Below are 18,445 nucleotides of genomic sequence, written 5' to 3'. Positions count from 1 at the left end.
TGGCGACTGGAACCCTCCGGCCGCTTCACCACCAGATCCCTCTACGCGGCTATCGCCCCATCGACGGCCCCCGAGCCCTTCAGTTTGATTTGGGACATCCGCCTGCCCCTGAAGATCAGGATTTTCCTGTGGCAATGGATCCGCGGCCGCCTCCCGTCCGGCGTTGAGGTCCTTAAACGCCACGGACCTGGGGATGGGACGTGCCCCATGTGCGGCACGGTAGAGGATACCAACCACATCTTCTTCTCGTGCTACACGGCACAGTTCCTTTGGTCCTGTTTCCGCGAAACGGTTGGGGGCCAGTGGTGCAACACCAACGTCCCTGACCTGCTTGCGGAAATTCAGGCCTCTCCCCCTCGCTACAGGCATATTAGATGGCTTTGCGTGGGGATCCTTGCCTGGACGCTGTGGACTGTCCGCAATAAGCTTGTCATCCAGAAGGTGCCTCTTCGGCGTGCTACTGACTCCATCTTTAAATTGTGTGGATACTTGCAGCTCTGGCGGCAGCTTAGCCGCCCACAGGACCGGGACGTCATCAGCACTCTCCTCGCCGACCTTCGATCGATGGCCTTCCGCTTGGCGCCCCCGCTCCCCCCGCCACCCCCGGAGCCCGACTAGACGCTGTGTCTCTCCCGGCGCGTGTGCCTTTTTGTTTTTCTTTTGGGGCTTGTTGAGCTGTGCCCTCAGCATTAACCCTCTCTGTACTTATTTGTCTGGTACTTTCGTGTGTGTGTGGTCTTGAACCTTGTTGGATGTTGGCTTGGGCAATTGCTTTATATATAAAGCGGGGCGAAAGCCTTTTTCGGTAGAACGGACAGAACATCTGAAACACCATTCTTCGGGCAGGTATGCATTCTTTAGTGGTTTGAGGCCCACTATCCCTGGCTAAATCTCATTTCCCCAAAATATGTTTACAGTTTAATTTTCTCTTACAATAAGCACCAAATCTGTTTACTAAACAACAAAAAAGGTTTATTTCCTAACCATGCTAGAGAAGGGCCTGAGCTTAGCCTTCTGGATAATAGACTCAATTTTTTGACAAAAAAAATACAGGTGTCTCCAGTCCGGGTCCATCACGTTGGGCGTTAATGAGACTGGTGCAGGAGCTAGAGACGGACACCTATTTCAACTATGGTCGGGGCTCCGCCCATTCGCGCTGACACCATAGAGATAGAGGTCAATGAAACTTATCCTGAAGCAAACGGCTCAACAGATGAACAAATACCACATGTTAAATATCATCTGTAATGCATAGCAGGACAAACATGCTTCAAACACGAGTACAACATTATTTATATACAAATTACTGTCTATCCAAAGGCCAACCTTTTTTTTCGCGGGCAAAGGCCAACCATGGATGCAGTTGACAGTCTTAATTACTCTCGCGTTGGCCAGCCATGATGATACAAGCAAGAGAAACTGCACCAACCACATACTTCAAACCCCTAGCACGAGTAGCGCCCTGTCGATGCAGGTAAGCCCTGGTTGAGTCAAGTGACTGCTTAACTCTCTTTTTCATCTGGGGCAAATTTCTGGGTAACAGCTGTTGTCCAAAATTCTGGGGCAAACTTTTGGGTAATATCTGTTCTTCCAAATTTCGTACGGGTAGAAACTGCAATTGAAAATAAAGGATAATATGATTCATTTGAATACTCGCAGGCCCTGCCAAACAGCCGCAAACCCATTTGATTTTACTAATTTTCTGGCAGGAGTCCGTTAAGAGAGGTATGAAGGACTGGAATATCACCAACGAACTACCATCGACGGCGGTGTGTGGAAGTTTCGAGATCTTATGGGTTTCAGCTCTAGCCTACCCTGGCACTTGTTTGGGACTAAAAGGCTTTGTTGTTGTTGTTGTTGTCGTCTGGCAGGAAGATGTATTCCCAAAAGTCAACAAACATGCAAAAGCATAACCACCGAACGCAGCGCTAAAACAATAAAGAGAACATGTACAGTGTCCATGGGAAAAAAGAGTAAAATGAGACGAGGACAGAGTGCATATGTGATGCAAGAGAATTTGCAAATAACATGTCAAAATAAGAATGCGCCTTTACAAACTAATCGTCATGATAGAAGGGTTCACAGATATACAGGGTCCGATTTATTTCACTAACTCATGCACATTCCAGTTTCAAAATCTGAATGCCAAAAATAGAAAACTGACCTCTTCGACAAGAATGACTCCAGCCTCCCTGGCAAGGTTCCTTATTTTCACACTATTGAAATATTCTCGCATGAGCAACTACAAATTATGGCAAAAAAGGAAGTGTAAGGTCCAGCTACGAGAGGGCACCTCCTGCGCACTCATGGGCATATGCACCCACTTTTCAAAAAATGCACTTTAAGAACATTTTAAGAAGTCAAAAAATTCAAAAAAAAAATTCACGCATACATGTTCGCAAATGTGTGTGTGCGGCACAAAGTTTTGTGAAAAAATATCTTTTTGTTTTGTCTCTGTAAAAAAGACAAATTTCAGTGCTTCTAAATAGCGTTTCACGACATAAGTTTTTGTCTTTTTTTGCACACACCACAAAATAGTTATTTTTCCGTGAAACTTTATGCACACACATAGAACATGAAGACGTATCCGTGCAACCATTTTCAGATTTTTTAGCATCTGGAAATATGTTTTCCGAAGTGGGTTCATATGTACCCGGGTTCATCCATGCACTTCCCGTCCAGCTACAAGATAACTAGGTTAAGGAAGATGCAATTCAGCATGAGACTTGCCTGGTCAGGGAATTGTAGATGCTTCTCTAATTCTGAACTCATACGAGAGTTGATGTCTTCCTCCAAAGCTACCTTATCAAACTGCAAATTTGAAAAAAGATGGAAGACAAAGTGTAAAACCTAACATGCCACAAATTGCAAGTACTCCGTCCGTCCCGTAATATAAGATGTTATTACAGCCAATATATGAGTACATTGGTTATAATAACATCTTATATTATACTAGGACGGAGGGAGTAACATTTTTGCAACAAAATAGAACCAGCCACTCCATTGGAAATTGGCCCGCTTTCTAGGCAACATTTCACCTCAAGCATTGAATTTTTAAAATTTGGATACAAAGTTGAAAATCAAGAGAAGCCTCAAATGACAACACTGATGGCCATGTGGTGTTGCTCTTTAGGTTGTACTCCCTCCATCCAGGTCTATTAGTCCCCCTTCGTATTTTGGGTCATACTTTGACCGTATATTTGACTAGCGAAATATAAGTGATATGTTACAAAATATATATTGTTAGATTCATATTTGAAAGTACTTCCCAATGATACTACTTTTGCTAAATATAACATATATTTCATTAGTAAAATTTACGGTCAAACTTGACCAAAAATGCTAAGGGTACCAAAAATACGCAAGGGACTAATAAACCCACATAGAGGTAGTATGTAAGATCTTGATAAATGAAACCCGGCTTGCCATTAATTTTTCAACACAAAGGGTCATGTTAGCCACAAGGCTGGCTGTGACCAAAGGTTTTCGAAAATGGTCTTTTTTCCAAACTTTTGAACAAAATTGGAAATAACATAATCAAAATCCATGAAATTTGGTATTTCAACTAAACTTCCAAGAAAGAGTAACACAATGTTCTTGATGGTCGGTCTCACCAGAAAACATAATTGTTGGAGAGGAATATCTAATTTGACATTTTGAAAACATAAAGCCAACTAGCCAAAAAAAACATAAAGCCAACATGAAACTTGTGAAGATTTAAAGCCACTTGGACAATATTTGGTATAACAGACTTTCAAAACACAATTTATGCATATAGCAGGCATAAGATCCCAAAGCTTTTAATTCGTATCTGAAAAATAATACATGGGCTGTTCAGTATTTGTTCCCATAAATAGACATATTATGTCACTACAATTATTTAGACCATGCTAGAAACATGCCTGCTATATTCATAACCTTTGCAAATACCTCCTCTAACACATGCACATAACCAGCGCTGAAAGATCCCACAGAGGATGGGATTTGGGGAAGGAAAATTCTGGCACAATACCAGGACCTCCATGACACCGGTGGAGACTCTATAACTGTATCAAGCCACCAACCTTTATGGGTAAAGGTAAACATTATGTGAAAATACTTATGTTCAAGTGTGCAGAATGGAACAGCATAATTTTCAGTTTATTTTAATTTAGAACTTCATCAAGATGTATGTCCTGATACTGTAATTATCAAGACCAAAATTAATGCTAATCTAACCTCAGTCATGCTGCTGCTTGTGGAAGTTATGTCCAATTTACTCACATGCATCCTTGAAAATTTCATATGACCCTATTAAAAGAGAATAACTATATAGGGCAGCCCCAGTGCATGTAGCTCCCGCTTGCGCAGGGTCTGGGGAAGGGTCCGACCACTTTGGGTCTATTGTATGCAGCCTTTCCCTACATTTCTGCAAGAGGCTGTTTCCAGGACTTGAACCCGTGACCTCATGGTCACAAGGCAGCAGCTTTACCACTGCGCCAAGGCTCCCCTTCAGAGAATAACTATATAACTTGAATAAATTGGCAGTGCATTCACAATAAGAAAAAGGCAACAATAACCTCTAAACCACGTTGTAGCTCATAATCATTCAGCACATCAGACCATCTAGTTGACTCTTTGATCCGTTTTAAAACTTCTTCAGGGTTACTATTCCACTGCAAAATGTTCAAACTGAATCAACAAGTTCAATCCAGGAAAGCAAAAATGATAAAACTGACATGTACCTTGATAAAATCAAGTTGCAGAAGGGCTTTGCAGTATGCATAATATCTTCGAACACCATGCAATCTTTTCATAAGAGAATCTTTGTGCTGTAAAAAAGATATTTGAAAGGCGAAAGAATTGGAACAACAACACAGATTCTTAGGACATAACAGATTCATTTATAATCTAATCTCTCTACGAGCAAAAGGTCATATGTGCAAAGTTAATTCCACAAGAAATTAAGAACTGAATGTAACAGAATATTTGAATGATCCAGAACTGAAACACTGATCATCTGCGGAATAAATGGTTCAACACAATAAAATCATTACAGAAGAATATGCTGAAACAGAATCTGGCATATCATGTTACACAGAACACTTGACCTGGCAGATAGTAACAATGAAAGGAAAAGATCAAGCTTAGCGCCAATGAAATGATGATATGAAGGAATAGGTAAATTTTCATTAGCATGGTGAACTTAACTTTAATGCCAATATGATCAGTTACGTTCCACAGTAACGAGAAATATTATCTTGTTGATATGCAGAGTCAAAATCAAACAACCATCACATGGGATGAAAACAAACCGCTACTACCATTATTACTACTAGTATTAATAACACTATCTATGTTATTTTCTGTAGCCAGCGGCATTTTATGGCAGCCACTCTTTGGAGGCAAATTTCAAAACACCAATCTTTGAGTTCATCTTTCTCTAATGCCTAGCAAATGAGCTACCAAACTAAAAACGATGGTGCCTCATTAACAACACCACATGGATCAGTTTTATTGCAGATCCCTCAGTCATGGCAAATCGCTTAGAGAAAGACACCAGAACAGAAGGCCCAGTGGCACCTGATGCAAGCATATATTTTGTGACTACGACTGAGTTGGTTGTGGCGCCAGTAGGTTGAACCACCTTCACTTCGGGGGGATTCAGTGGACAGGTTGTCTATTTGTATGTGCATGCATGTGCCACAGCCAATCCACTATAGGAGATGGAATTGTCCGCCTGCCGACGTATTCATGTGGATAGCGATACAAATCTATGTGGCTTCATGGTCAGTTGGAATTTTATGCGAACTTCAAGTTTAAGAGTAATTATTTGTAAATCATAAATACACCAGGGAGAGAGAGAGAGAGAGTTAATAATCAAAACAATTATTACCAATCATGCATTAAGATGAGTGCTTAGCACATATGCTCACATAGATCTGCAAATAAATATCATGACGCCAGAAATTAGAAGTTTAGGCAGGGCCCACACATGTATGTTATATGTACAAGTTCAAGCAGCATGCCACATATTTGTGCCGACTTCATATGATCGTGACAACATATTTAGTGTAGTGATAGCAACAGACAATTATACATCTCAAGCACCCAGCAGGCAACAAGCAGGTGCAAAAGGAACAAAATTCTGCTGCAAACACATACATTCTTATGGTGGATGAGTTTGATCTCAGCCTCAGTCGAGAAACGTGGTGATCCATCATCAGCCAAACTTTCTTTACTTCCATCAGCATCATCAACAACCACAGAATACTGCAAGATGAAAGGTTCCATTCAGTACAAAATAGAAAATGATTAGAAAAGAACCAAACTTCTCTTCGAAACAGATTTAGAAATTAGAAGAGTAAGAGAAGCCCTTTGCAATTTACAGATAGTCCCAAACCAATCACTAATTCTCCCTCCTCAATTTGAAAGAGTTAGTGCTCAAATGTAGAAAATTTAAATCTTTCTCATGTTTCCACGCACGACCTATGTCTACAACTTTCCATTTCAGCCTAAATGTAGAAAAGTAAGTGACGTAATGCACAATGTTCTATTCCTTCACTTGTTCTTCTAGTAATTAGGGGCATGTCTTTATCCAAAATAAAAACATGAAGTCTCATAAATTTTCTCTAAGAGTAATCTTAGGAACAGAAAATGGAAGGAGGAATTATTCTCTCTTATTGCTGAGTTGGGGTAGAACCAATTGCAGAGAAGCTTATCCAACATCGTCTAAGATGGTTTGGGCATATTCAGCGCAGGCCTCCAGAAGCTCTAGTGCATAGCGGACGGCTAAAGCATGCTCATAATGTCAAGAGAGGTTGTGGTACACCAAACTTGACATGGGAGGAGTCCGTAAAGGGGGATCTAAAGGACTGGAATATTACCAAAGAACTAGCCATGGGCAGGGGTGTGTGGAAGCTAGCTATCCATGTGCCAGAAGCCTAGAACCATGAGTTGGTTGTGAGATCTTATGGATTCTAGTTCTAGTCTTATGAGTTGTTGTTGTTGTAGTAGTAGTAGTTGTAGTAGTATTAGTAGTAGTAGTAGTAGTAGTAGTAGTAGTATTGTTGTTGTTGTTGTTGTTGTTGTTGTTGTTGTTGTTGTTGTTGTTGTTGTTGTTGTTGTTGTTGTTGTTGTTGTTGTTGTTGTTGTTGGTGTTGTTGGTGTTGTTGTTGTTGTTGCTGCTGCTGCTGCTGCTGTTGTTGGTGTTGTTGTTGTTGTTGTTGTTGTTGTTGTTGTTGTTGGTGGTGGTGGTGGTGTTCTTGTTGGTGTTCTTGTTGTTGTTGTTGTTGTTGTTGTTGTTGTCGTTGTTGTTGTTGCTGTTGTTGTTGCTGTTGTTGTTGCTGCTGTTGTTGCTGCTGTTGTTGCTGCTGTTGTTGCTGCTGTTGCTGTTGCTGTTGCTGTTGCTGTTGCTGTTGGTGTTTTGTGTTGTTGTTGTTGTTGTTGTTGTTGTTGTTGTTGTTGTTGTTGTTGTTGCTGTTGCTGTTGCTGTTGTTGCTGTTGCTGTTGCTGTTGGTGTTGCTGTTGCTGTTGCTGTTGCTGGTGCTGTTGTTGCTGTTGCTGTTGCTGTTGTGTCCCATTTGGATCATGTGTGCTGTTGTGTCGAACTATGTTCCATTTGTGCTGTTGTGTCCCAAACTCCTAGCTCTACATTGTCGTGAACCATATGGATCATGTGTGCCCAATTTGTTGTTTTTTCCATTATGTGAGACCATTAAGACCTTGTGAACATTATGGATTGGATGAGGAACTAGAATGTGAGTAATATGTATATTGATTGATATGGTTCCTGTTATGCCGAAGTACTGCCAAAAAACCTACAACGTACTACCATTAGGCTGTCGAAATGCTCACAAATCTAGAAAGTGGGAAAAAATACAAATTGTTAGAAAACATTGAAATAATTCCAGTAAATTGGGAATAATTCAATTACCACTCTCGTATAATTTCAGCTAAATTGGCTTACAGTTTGAATGAAGCTTCTTTAGTTTCATATTTTGATTTTTGGGTTCAAAATTCGGACTTCACTGAAAAAATCAGTAAATTAGAAATAATGTAGTGACAATCTGGTGGAATTTTGGCTAAAATGGACATACGTTTTGACATTTGACAGAAACCTGCTATTTTTGTTTCAGCTACGAGGATAGAGAAATGGTGACATGGCAGAGATGAGAGAGAAAATAATGATGTGATAGTTCTGACTAGGATAGAACCTGAGTGAAAACACATCAAAACCGGTTAAACAAGGAGGGGCGATATTGCGACCGGTTGTGTGTGTGTTGGGGGGGGTGTCTCAAGTGATATTTGGGCTGACTTCTAGAATTATCTCAAAAATGAAGAATAATTTGCAGTCTACAATGATAAATGTAGAGGTGCTCTATAAGGCTATAACAAAGGGTATGATAGGCTACCAAACTTTGGCTTGCCAATATATATGAGATCATCTGCCCAAATGAACCCATATTCAGTATAATCATTTTGCTGGTGGCATTCCAAATGTACTAGGTGCCCTATCACAAAGGGTGTGCTTGGTTTGCTACCAATATTTGGCTAGCCAATGCGTTGGCAAGCCAAAAAATGGCAACTTTATGTGAGATCGGCAAGACAACTTGGTAATGAACCAATTAGGCATCAAACCAGGCATGCTCAAAATCATTTAACCCTCCACACCTTTTATGAGAAAACAAACATCTACGTATTCTGATGGAAAGTCACAAATATGTATTAATAGATTGATATCTAAGACCAATATAGGATAAATAGTACCAAAATCATTATAGTAGTAAGGATCACATGTACTAGAAACAAGGAAAAAAACTACAATAAAGAAGGAGGTACAGAAGACAGTGATACCAAAAAAGACAAGTGGGTCACGAAACCGAGGATTATTTCGGTACCTGTTCACATAACGACACAAAATTGAAAAGGTGCTCTTGAAAAAGCCTCTCATCAGGCACAGTCTGGAGAAACAAATCAACCTACACACACAGAGGATTATGATGCCAACAATTCCAAGCATCTGAGGGGACGGTGAATGAAGATTTGCTGAAATTGCAACCCAATGATCCATGCATACAGGTGAATTGCATGCTGCAACCAGTTCTTCTGCCGCCCACTTGAATGGATCCTCACGGTACTCCAAATATTCTCAAAATAACTTTTCTGTGCGGAGCTCCTGAAGAATACTAAAATTAGTAGAGAAGGCAGTTCCCGGTGCGAGCAACGATACGCCACCCACACAAGAAAGCCCTCCAGTATCACTCAACCCGTGGCGGTCCACCCTTTCTTCTGCATAAGAAGCACAACATAACCACAACAAAGGGGAATGAATCAAATTCAACCAATAAAAACCAACAAATTTGAGTGGGTAAGTGGAGGAGCTCAAGGAGATTTACCATCTAATGCAGAACCCTCCAGACCAACCATCCTCTTTTGCCACCCCTCTGAATCGTCCCTGAGTCGAGCCGGCGGTGATGTCGGTCTCTAAACACTGCTTCCCGGGCAGGCGCTGCCTGGTTTGGCCGGCGTGAGTCGGCTGAGCATTGGAATCTGGGAGGCTTTACACGAGCTAGGGTAAACATAAGAAATCATCTCTTAACCGAATCCCGCTTCGGTAAAAACACACACTAAAAAACGTATAAGGGTGGTATCCTCTTTACCCACCTTTTTTCATGGTAATACGTGTCTCATTCATATCACAAAAATCAAAGTACAAGTCACCTAAGGACCGATATGACAAAACTGAAAAGATAACAGAACATGTCTGAGCTTGACACCAACGCCCGTCACCTGTCTCCGACATCACCATAGCAGTCATCGAAGAAAACAATGAAGGATCACCTCCTCACTCGAGCTCGACACAGCTCCATCGCTGATATGCAGCTTTGCGGACCTCCAAGGTGGCTCACCAAAAGTGAAGCCCTTGTCGTTGAACGAATCAGACCGAAGCAACACCCCGGACACGCCATCGAACTCCAGATCTGGCACCCCACCACGACTAAGACGCTGAAGGAGGAAACCATACCTGCCATCTACGAACCATGAACCCATCACACATTCCTTCTTCCAAATGCCGTCAATGCATACCACAATCTGCATCCGCTCCTAGACTACCTCCCAAGCTCCACGCCGACGCTGAAGCAAATGTTGTCGCAACGACGGAGCCCGAGGACACAGGTCCACCACGAGCATGCCGCTGTCGCCACGCCATCCTTACTTGAACAGTCTGGTTTCCAAATCCATCTCCAACCATAGGACCGATGGCCTTGTCAAGGAAGGATCCGAAGAATCTTTATTCAGCGTTGCCGTCATCGCCGAAGCCAAGACGATGAACAGCCTAAAAATCTAGACTACGAGAGAGCAAAAATGATCCACACGCGTGGATCCGGCGACCCCCCTCACCACCGATGACCGAGGTCGCCGGCGGAGGGGAGTCACCGAAGAACGGCGCTGGAAGATTGGACTCTCCTGACAGCGGCTAGGGTTTCAACCACCAGGAGCGAGAGACGCCGAGAGGAAAACCGATACTCCCCTTTACCCACCTCAATACGTATAGGGTTGGCCCGCCGGTCCGCGTACGTGAAGGAAATATGCCCTAGAGGCAATAATGAAGTTGTTATTTATATTTACTTATATCATGATAAATGTTTATTATTCATGTTAGAATTGTATTAACCGGAAACTTAGTACATGTGTGAATACATAGACAAGCAAAGTGTCCCTAGTATGGCTCTACTTGACTAGCTTGTTAATCAAAGATGGTTAAGTTTCCTAGCGATAGACATGTGTTCTCATTTGATGAACGGGATCACATCATTAGAGAATGATGTGATGGACAAGACCCATCCGTTGGCTTAGCACTATGATCGTTTAGTTTATTGCTATTGCTTTCATCATGACTTATACATGTTCCTCTGACTATGAGATTATGCAACTCCAGAATACCGGAGGAATACCTTATGTGCTATCAAACGTCACAACGTAACTGGGTGATTATAAAGATGCTCTATAGGTGTCTCCGATGGTGTTTGTTGAGTTGGCATAGATCGAGATTAGGATTTGTCACTCCAATTGTCGGAGGGGTATCTCTGGGCCCCCTCGGTAATGCACATCACTATAAGCCTTGCAAGCAATATGACTAATGAGTTAGTTGCGGGATGTTGCATTACGGAATGAGTAAAGAGACTTGTCGGTAACGAGATTGAACTAGGTATTGAGATACCGACGATCGAATCTCGGGCAAGTAACATACCGATGACAAAGGGAACAACGTATGTTGTTATGCGGTTTGACCGATAAAGATCTTCGTAGAATATGTAGGAGCTAATATGGGCATCCAGGTTCCGCTATTGGTTATTGACCGAAGATGTGTCTTGGTCATGTCTACATAGTTCTCGAACTCGTAGGATCCGCACGCTTAACGTTCGATGACGATTTGTATTATGAGTTATGTGATTTGATGTATCAAAGGTTGTTCGGAGTCTCGGATGAGATCACAGACATGATGAGGTGTCTCGAAATGGTCGAGATGTAAAGATCAATATATTGGAAGGCTATATTTGGACATCGGAAAGGTTCTGAGTGATTCGGGTATTTTTTGGAGTACCGGAGAGTTAGGGGAATTCACCGGGGGAAGTAGTGGGCCTTAATGGGCCATACGAAAAAGGAGAGAAGGGCCTCAAGGGGTGGCCGTACGCCCCCCATGGGCTGGTCCGAATTGGACTAGGAGGGGGCGGCGCCCCCTCTTTCCTTCTCCCTCTCCTTCCTTCTTCTCCTACTTGGACTAGGAAAGGGGGAAACCTACTCCTACAAGGAGTAGGAATCCTCCCCTTGGGCGCGCCCTATGAGGGTCGGCCCTCCCCCCTTTATATACGGGGGAGGGGGGCACCCCATAGACACACAAGTTAATTGTTTAGCCGTGTGCGCTGTCCCCCTCCACAGATTTCCATCTCGGTCATATCATTGCAGTGCTTAGGTGAAGCCCTGCGCCGGTAGCTTCATCATCGTCGTCACCACGCCGTCGTGCTGATGAAACTCTCCCTCGACCTCAGCTGGATCTAGAGTTCGTGGGACGTCACCGAGCTGAACGTCTGCAGATTGTGGAGGTGCCATACCTTCAGTGCTAGGATCGGTCGGATCGTGAAGACGTACGACTACATCAACCGCGTTGTCATAACACTTCCGCTTATGGTCTACGAGGGTACGTGGACAATAGTCTCCCCTCTCGTTGCTATGCATCACCTAGATAGATCTTGTGTGTGCGCATGATTTTTTTTAAATTACTGCGTTTCCCAATAGTGGCATCCGAGCCAGGTCTATGTGTAGATGTTATATGCACGAGTAGAACACAAAGGAGTTGTGGGCGTGGGTACATACATATTGCTTGCCGTCACTAGTTGATTCTTGATTCAGCGGTATTTTGGATGAATCGGCTCAGACCGACATTACGCGTACGCTTACGCGAGACTGGTTCTACCGACGTGCTTCACATACATGTGGCTAGTGGGTGTCTGTTTCTCCAACTTTAGTTGAATCAATTTCAATGAATAGGGTTCTTTCTGAAGATCAAAAAGCAATCACTATAGTACGTTGTGGTTTTGATGCGTAGGTAAGAATGGTTCTTGCTAGAAGCCCGTAGCAGCCACGTAAAACTTGCAACAACAAAGTAGAGGACTTGTGATGTGATATGGTCAAGACGTGATAAGATATAAATTGTTGTATGAGATGATCATGTTTTGTTAAAGTTATCGGCAACTGGCAGGAGCCTTATGGTTGTCTCTTTATTGCATAAGATGCAAGCGCCATATAATTGCTTTACTTTATCGCCATGCGATAGCAATAGTTGCAAAAGCAATAGTTGGCGAAACGACCATGTGACGACACGTTGATAAAGATCAAGATGATGGAGATCATGGTGTCATGCTGGCGACGATGGAGATCATGACGGTACTTTGGAGATGGAGATCAAAGGCACAAGATGATGATGGCCATATCATCTCACATATTTTGATTGCATGTGATGTTTATCTTGTATGCATCTTATTTTGCTTAGTACGACGGCAAGCATTATGAGATGATCCCTTACTAAAATTTCAAGGTATAAGTATTCTCCCTGAGTATGCACCGTTGCGACAGTTCTTCGTGCTAAGACACCACGTGATGATCGGGTGTGATAAGCTCTACGTTCACATACAATGGGTGCAAGTCAGTTTTGCACAAGCAGAATACTCAGGTTAAACTTAATGAACCTAGCATATGCAGATATGGCATCGTAACACCAAGACCGAAAGGTCGAGCGTGAATCATATGATAGATATGATCAACATAGTGATGTTCACCATTGAAAACTAATCCATCTCACGTGATGATCGGACATGGTTTAGTTGATATGGATCACATGATCACTTAGATGATTAGAGGGATGTCTATCTAACTATGAGTTCTTAAGTAATATGATTAATTAAACTTAAATTTATCATGAACTTAGTCCTAATAGTATTTGCATATCTATGTTGGAGATCAATTGCTCGCGTATAGCTTCCCCGTTTTATTTATGATATGTTCCTAGAGAAAACTATGTTGAAAGATGTTAGTAGCAATGATGCGGACTAGCTCCGTGACCTGAGGATTATCCTCATTGCTGCATAGAAGAATTATGTCCTTGATGCACCGCTAGGTGACAAACCTATTGCAGGAGCAGAGGTAGATGTTATGAACGTTTGGCAAGCTCGGTATGATGACTACTTGACAGTATAGTGCGCCATGCTTTATGGCTTAGAACCGGGACTTCAAAAATGTTTTGAACGCCATGGAGCATATAAGATGTTCCAAGAGTTGAAATTAGTATTTCAGACTCATGCCCGTGTCGAGAGGTATGAGACCTCTGACAGTACTTTTCCTACAAGATGGAGGAGAATAGTTCAGCTAGTGAGCATGTGCTCAGAATGTCTGAGTACTACAATCACTTGAATCAAGTGGGAGTTAATCTTCCAGATAAGATAGTGATTGACAAAGTTCTCTAGTCACTATCACCAAGTTACTAGAACTTCGTGATGAACTATAATATGCAAGGGATAACGGAAACAATTCCCAAGCTCTTCGCAATGCTAAAATTGGCGAAGGTAGAAATCAAGAAAAAGCATCAAGTGTTGATGGTTGACAAGACCACTAGTTTCAAGTAAAATGGCAAGGGAAAGAAAGGGAACTTAAAGAAGAATGGCAAGCAAGTTGCCAATCCCTTGAAGAAGCCCAAGGCTAAACCTAAGCCTGAAACTGAGTGCTTCTATTACAAAGGGAATGGTCACTGGAAGCAGAACTACCCCAAATACTTGACGGATAAGAAGGATGGCAAAGTGAACAAAAGTATATTTGATATACATGTTGTTGGGGGTCATTGCAGAAATTAAAATTTTTCTATGCATCACCAAGATCAATTTATGGAGTAACTAGCAACGAGAGGGGAGTGCATCTTCATACCCTTGAAGATCGCGAGTCGGAAGCGTTACAAGAACGCGGTTGGAGGAGTCGTACACGTAGCGATTCAGATCACGGCCAAATCCGATCTAAGCACCAAACAATGGTGCCTGCGCGTTCAACACACGTGCAACCCGGTGACGTCTCCCGCGCCTTGATCCAGCAAGGAGGAGGGAGAGGTTGAGGAAGAAGGCTCCAACAGCAGCACAACGGCGTGGTGGTGGTGGAGTGGCAGTTCTCTGGCAGGGCTTCGCCAAGCTCACGCGGAGGAGGAGAGGTGTTGGGGAGGGGAGGGGCTGCGCCTTGGATGTGGTGCTGCAGCCCTCCCCTCACCCCTCTATTTATAGGGAGAAGGGGGCTGGCCCCTCTAGATGAAATCTAGAGGGGGGGGGGCGGCGGCCAAGGGGGAGGGGGCTTGGCCCCCAAGCAAGGGGGGCGCCCCCCTTTAGGGTTCCCCCCAAACCCTAGGCGCATGGGCCCTAGGGGGGAATGGAGCCCAGCCCACTAGGGGCTGGTTCCCTTCCACCTACAGCCCATAAGGCCCTCTGGGGCAGGTGGACCCTCCCGGTGGACCCCCAGAACCCCTCCGGTGGTCTCGGTACAATACTCGTATACCCCCGAATATTTCCGGTGACCGTATGATGACTTCACATATATAAATCTTCACCTCTGGAATATTCCGGAACTCCTCGTGACGTCTGGGATCTCATCCGGGACTCCGAAAAACATTCGGCAATCACATACAAATCTTCCTAATAACCCTAGCGTCATCAAACCTTAAGTGTGTAGACCCTACGGGTTCGGGAACCATGCAGACATGACCGAGACAACTCTCCGACCAATAACCAACAGCGGGATCTGGATACCCATGTTGGCTCCCACATGTTCCACGATGATCTCATTGGATGAACCACGATGTCGAGGATTCAAGCAATCCCGTATACAATTCCCTTTGTCAATCGGTACGTTACTTGCCCGAAATTCGATCGCCAGTATCCCAATACTTTGTTCAATCCCGGCAAGTCACTTTACTCGTTGTGTAACACATCATCCCGTGACCAACCCTTAGTCACATTGAGCTCATTATGATGATGTCTTACCGAGTGGGTCCAGAGATACCTCTCCGTCATACAGAGTTACAAACCCCAGTCTCGATTCGTGCCAACCCAACAGACACTTTGAGAGATACCCGTAGTGCACCTTTATAGTCACCCAGTTACGTTGTGACGTTTGGCACACCCAAAGTATTCCTACAGTATCCGGGAGTTGCACAATCTCATGGTCTAAGGAAAAGATACTTGACATTAGAAAAGCTTTAGCAGACGAACTACACGATCTTGTGCTATGCTTAGGATTGGGTCTTGTCCATCACATCATTCTCCTAATGATGTGATCCCGTTATCAATGACATCCAATGTCCATGGTCAGGAAACCGTAACCATCTATTGATCAACGAGCTAGTCAACTAGAGGCTCACTAGGGACATGTTGTGGTCTATGTATTCACACATGTATTACGATTTCCGGATAATACAATTATAGCATGAACAATAGACAATTATCATGAACAAGGAAATATAATAATAACCATTTTATTATTGCCTCTAGGGCATATTTCCAACAGTCTCCCACTTGCACTAGAGTCAATAATCTAGTAACATTGTGATGAATCGAACACCCATAGAGTTCTGGTGTTGATCATGTTTTGCTCGAGGAAGAGGTTTAGTCAACGGATCTGTGACATTCAGGTCCGTATGCACTTTACAAATATCTATGTCTCCATTTTGAACATTTTCACGAATGGAGTTGAAGCGACGCTTGATATGCCTGGTCTTCCTGTGAAACCTGGGATCCTTGGCAAGGGCAATAGCTCCAGTGTTGTCACAGAAGAGTGTCATCGGGCCCGACGTATTGGGAATAACTCCTAGGTCGGTAATGAACTCCTTCATCCAGATTGCTTCTTGTACTGCCTCCGAGGCTGCCATGTACTCTGCTTCACATGTAGATCCCGCCACGACGCTTTGCTTGCAACTACACCAGCTGACTGCCCCACCATTCAAAATATACACGTAACTGGTTTGTGACTTGGAGTCATCCAGATCAGTGTCGAAGCTAGCATCGACGTAACCCTTTACGATGAGCTCTTCGTCACCTCCATAAACGAGAAACATATCCTTAGTACTTTTCAGGTACTTCGGGATATTCTTGACCGCTGTCCAGTGTTCCATGCCGGGATTACTTTGGTACCTTCCTACCAAACTCACAGCAAGGTTTACATCAGGTCTGGTAAACAACATGGCATACATAATAGACCCTATGGCCGAGGCATAGGGGACGACACTCATCTTTTCTCTATCTTCTGCCGTGGCCGGGCATTGAGCCGTGCTCAATCTCATACCTTGTAATACATGCAAGAACCCCTTCTTGGACTGATCCATATTGAACTTCTTCAATATCTTGTCAAGGTACGTACTTTGTGAAAGACCAATGAGGCGTCTCGATCCATCTCTATAGATCTTGATGCCTAATATATAAGCAGCTTCTCCAAGGTCCTTCATTGAAAAACACTTGTTCAAGTAGGCCTTTATGCTTTCCAAGAATTCTATATCATTTCCCATCAATAGTATGTCATCCACATATAATATGAGAAATGCTACAGAGCTCCCACTCACTTTCTTGTAAACTCAGGCTTCTCCATAAGTCTGCGTAAACCCAAACGCTTTGATCATCTCATCAAATCGAATGTTCCAACTCCGAGAGGCTTGCACCAGCCCATAGATTGAGCGTTGGAGCTTGCACACCTTATCAGCATTCTTAGGATCGACAAAACCTTCCGGCTACATCATATACAATTCTTCCTTAAGGAAACCATTAAGGAATGCTGTTTTGACGTCCATTTGCCATATCTCATAATCATAGAATGCGACAATTGCTAACATGATTCGGACGGACTTCAGCTTCGCTACGGGTGAGAAAGTCTCATCGTAGTCAACCCCTTGAACTTGTCGATAACCCTTAGCGACAAGCCGAGCCTTATAGATGGTCACATTACCATCCGCGTCTGTCTTCTTCTTAAAGATCCATTTATTTTATATGGCTCGCCGATCATCGGGCAAGTCAGTCAAAGTCCATACTTCATTTTCATACATGGATCCTATCTCGGATTTCATGGCTTCTAGCCATTTGTCGGAATCTGGGCCCGCCATCGCTTCTTCATAGTTCGAAGGTTCACCATTGTCTAACAACATGATTTCCAGGACAGGGTTGCCGTACCACTCTGGTGCGGAACGTGTCCTTGTGGACCTACGAACTTCAGTAGCAACTTGATCTGAAGTTTCATGATCATCATCATTAACTTCCTCTCTAGTTGGTGCAGGCACCTCAGGAACATTTTCTTGAGCTGCGCCACTCTCCGGTTCAAGAGGCAATACTTCATCAAGTTCTACTTTCCTCCCACTTACTTCTTTCGAGAGAAACTCTTTCTCTAGAAAGGATCCATTCGTGGCAACAAAGATCTTGCCTTCGGATCTGAGGTAGAAGGTATACCAATAGTTTCTTTAGGGTATCCTATGAAGACGCATTTTTCCGATTTGGGTTCGAGCTTTTCAGGTTGAAGTTTCTTGACATAAGCATCGCATCCCCAAACTTTTAGAAATGACAGCTTAGGTTTCTTACCAAACCACAATTCATACAGTGTCGTCTCAACGGATTTCGATGGAGCCCTATTTAAAGTGAATGCGGCAGTCTCTATAGCATAACCCCAAAATGACAGCGGTAGATCGGTAAGAGACATCATAGATCGTACCATATCCAATAGAGTGCGATTACGACATTCGGACACACCATTACGCTGAGGTGTTCCAGGCGGCGTGAGTTGTGAAACAATTCCACATTTCCTTAAGTGCGTGCAAAATTCATGACTCAAATATTCTCCCCCACGATCTGATCGTAAGAACTTGATTTTCCTGTCACGTTGATTCTCAACCTCACTC

At 43.3% G+C, this 18,445-nt stretch overlaps 1 protein-coding gene across 2 annotated transcripts; it reads right to left on the bottom strand.

The window, feature by feature from the left end:
- Positions 1-1,962: 1,962 nt before the first annotated feature.
- On the bottom strand, positions 1,963-9,265 carry LOC125531761. 2 transcript variants are annotated; one of them, XM_048696095.1, is made up of 8 exons: positions 9,059-9,265; positions 8,880-8,960; positions 6,145-6,252; positions 4,725-4,811; positions 4,560-4,655; positions 4,219-4,290; positions 2,731-2,811; positions 1,963-2,242 (listed from the first exon to the last, which is right to left on the bottom strand). In XM_048696095.1, the coding sequence occupies exons 4-8, from the start codon at positions 4,794-4,796 to the stop codon at positions 2,132-2,134; spliced, it is 432 nt and encodes a 143-aa protein (XP_048552052.1). In that variant the 5' UTR covers positions 4,797-4,811; positions 6,145-6,252; positions 8,880-8,960; positions 9,059-9,265; the 3' UTR covers positions 1,963-2,131. The 2 variants fall into 2 exon arrangements, with proteins under 2 accessions (XP_048552052.1, XP_048552012.1); XM_048696055.1 differs by lacking the exons at positions 6,145-6,252; positions 8,880-8,960; positions 9,059-9,265 and having other exon boundaries at positions 4,725-5,615.
- Between the last annotated feature and the right edge of the window lie 9,180 nt (positions 9,266-18,445).

The sequence above is a fragment of the Triticum urartu genome, chromosome 1 (genome assembly GCF_003073215.2).
Source record: "Triticum urartu cultivar G1812 chromosome 1, Tu2.1, whole genome shotgun sequence".
NCBI classification, from domain to species: Eukaryota; Viridiplantae; Streptophyta; class Magnoliopsida; order Poales; family Poaceae; genus Triticum; species Triticum urartu.
This window is presented reverse-complemented; position numbering and strand designations above follow the sequence as displayed.

Bases quoted from the DNA above. Each gene is read 5' to 3' on its own strand.
- LOC125531761 (XM_048696055.1), bottom strand. From the start codon at position 4,883: ATGAATCTGTTATGTCCTAAGAATCTGTGTTGTTGTTCCAATTCTTTC. The intron at 4,291-4,559 runs GTTATTGTTGCC...CTCTTTTAATAG, and splicing joins AGCTACAACGTGGTTTAGAG to GGTCATATGAAATTTTCAAG. The intron at 2,812-4,218 runs GTTAGATTAGCA...TCAAATTTGCAG, and splicing joins CAAGCAGCAGCATGACTGAG to TTTGATAAGGTAGCTTTGGA.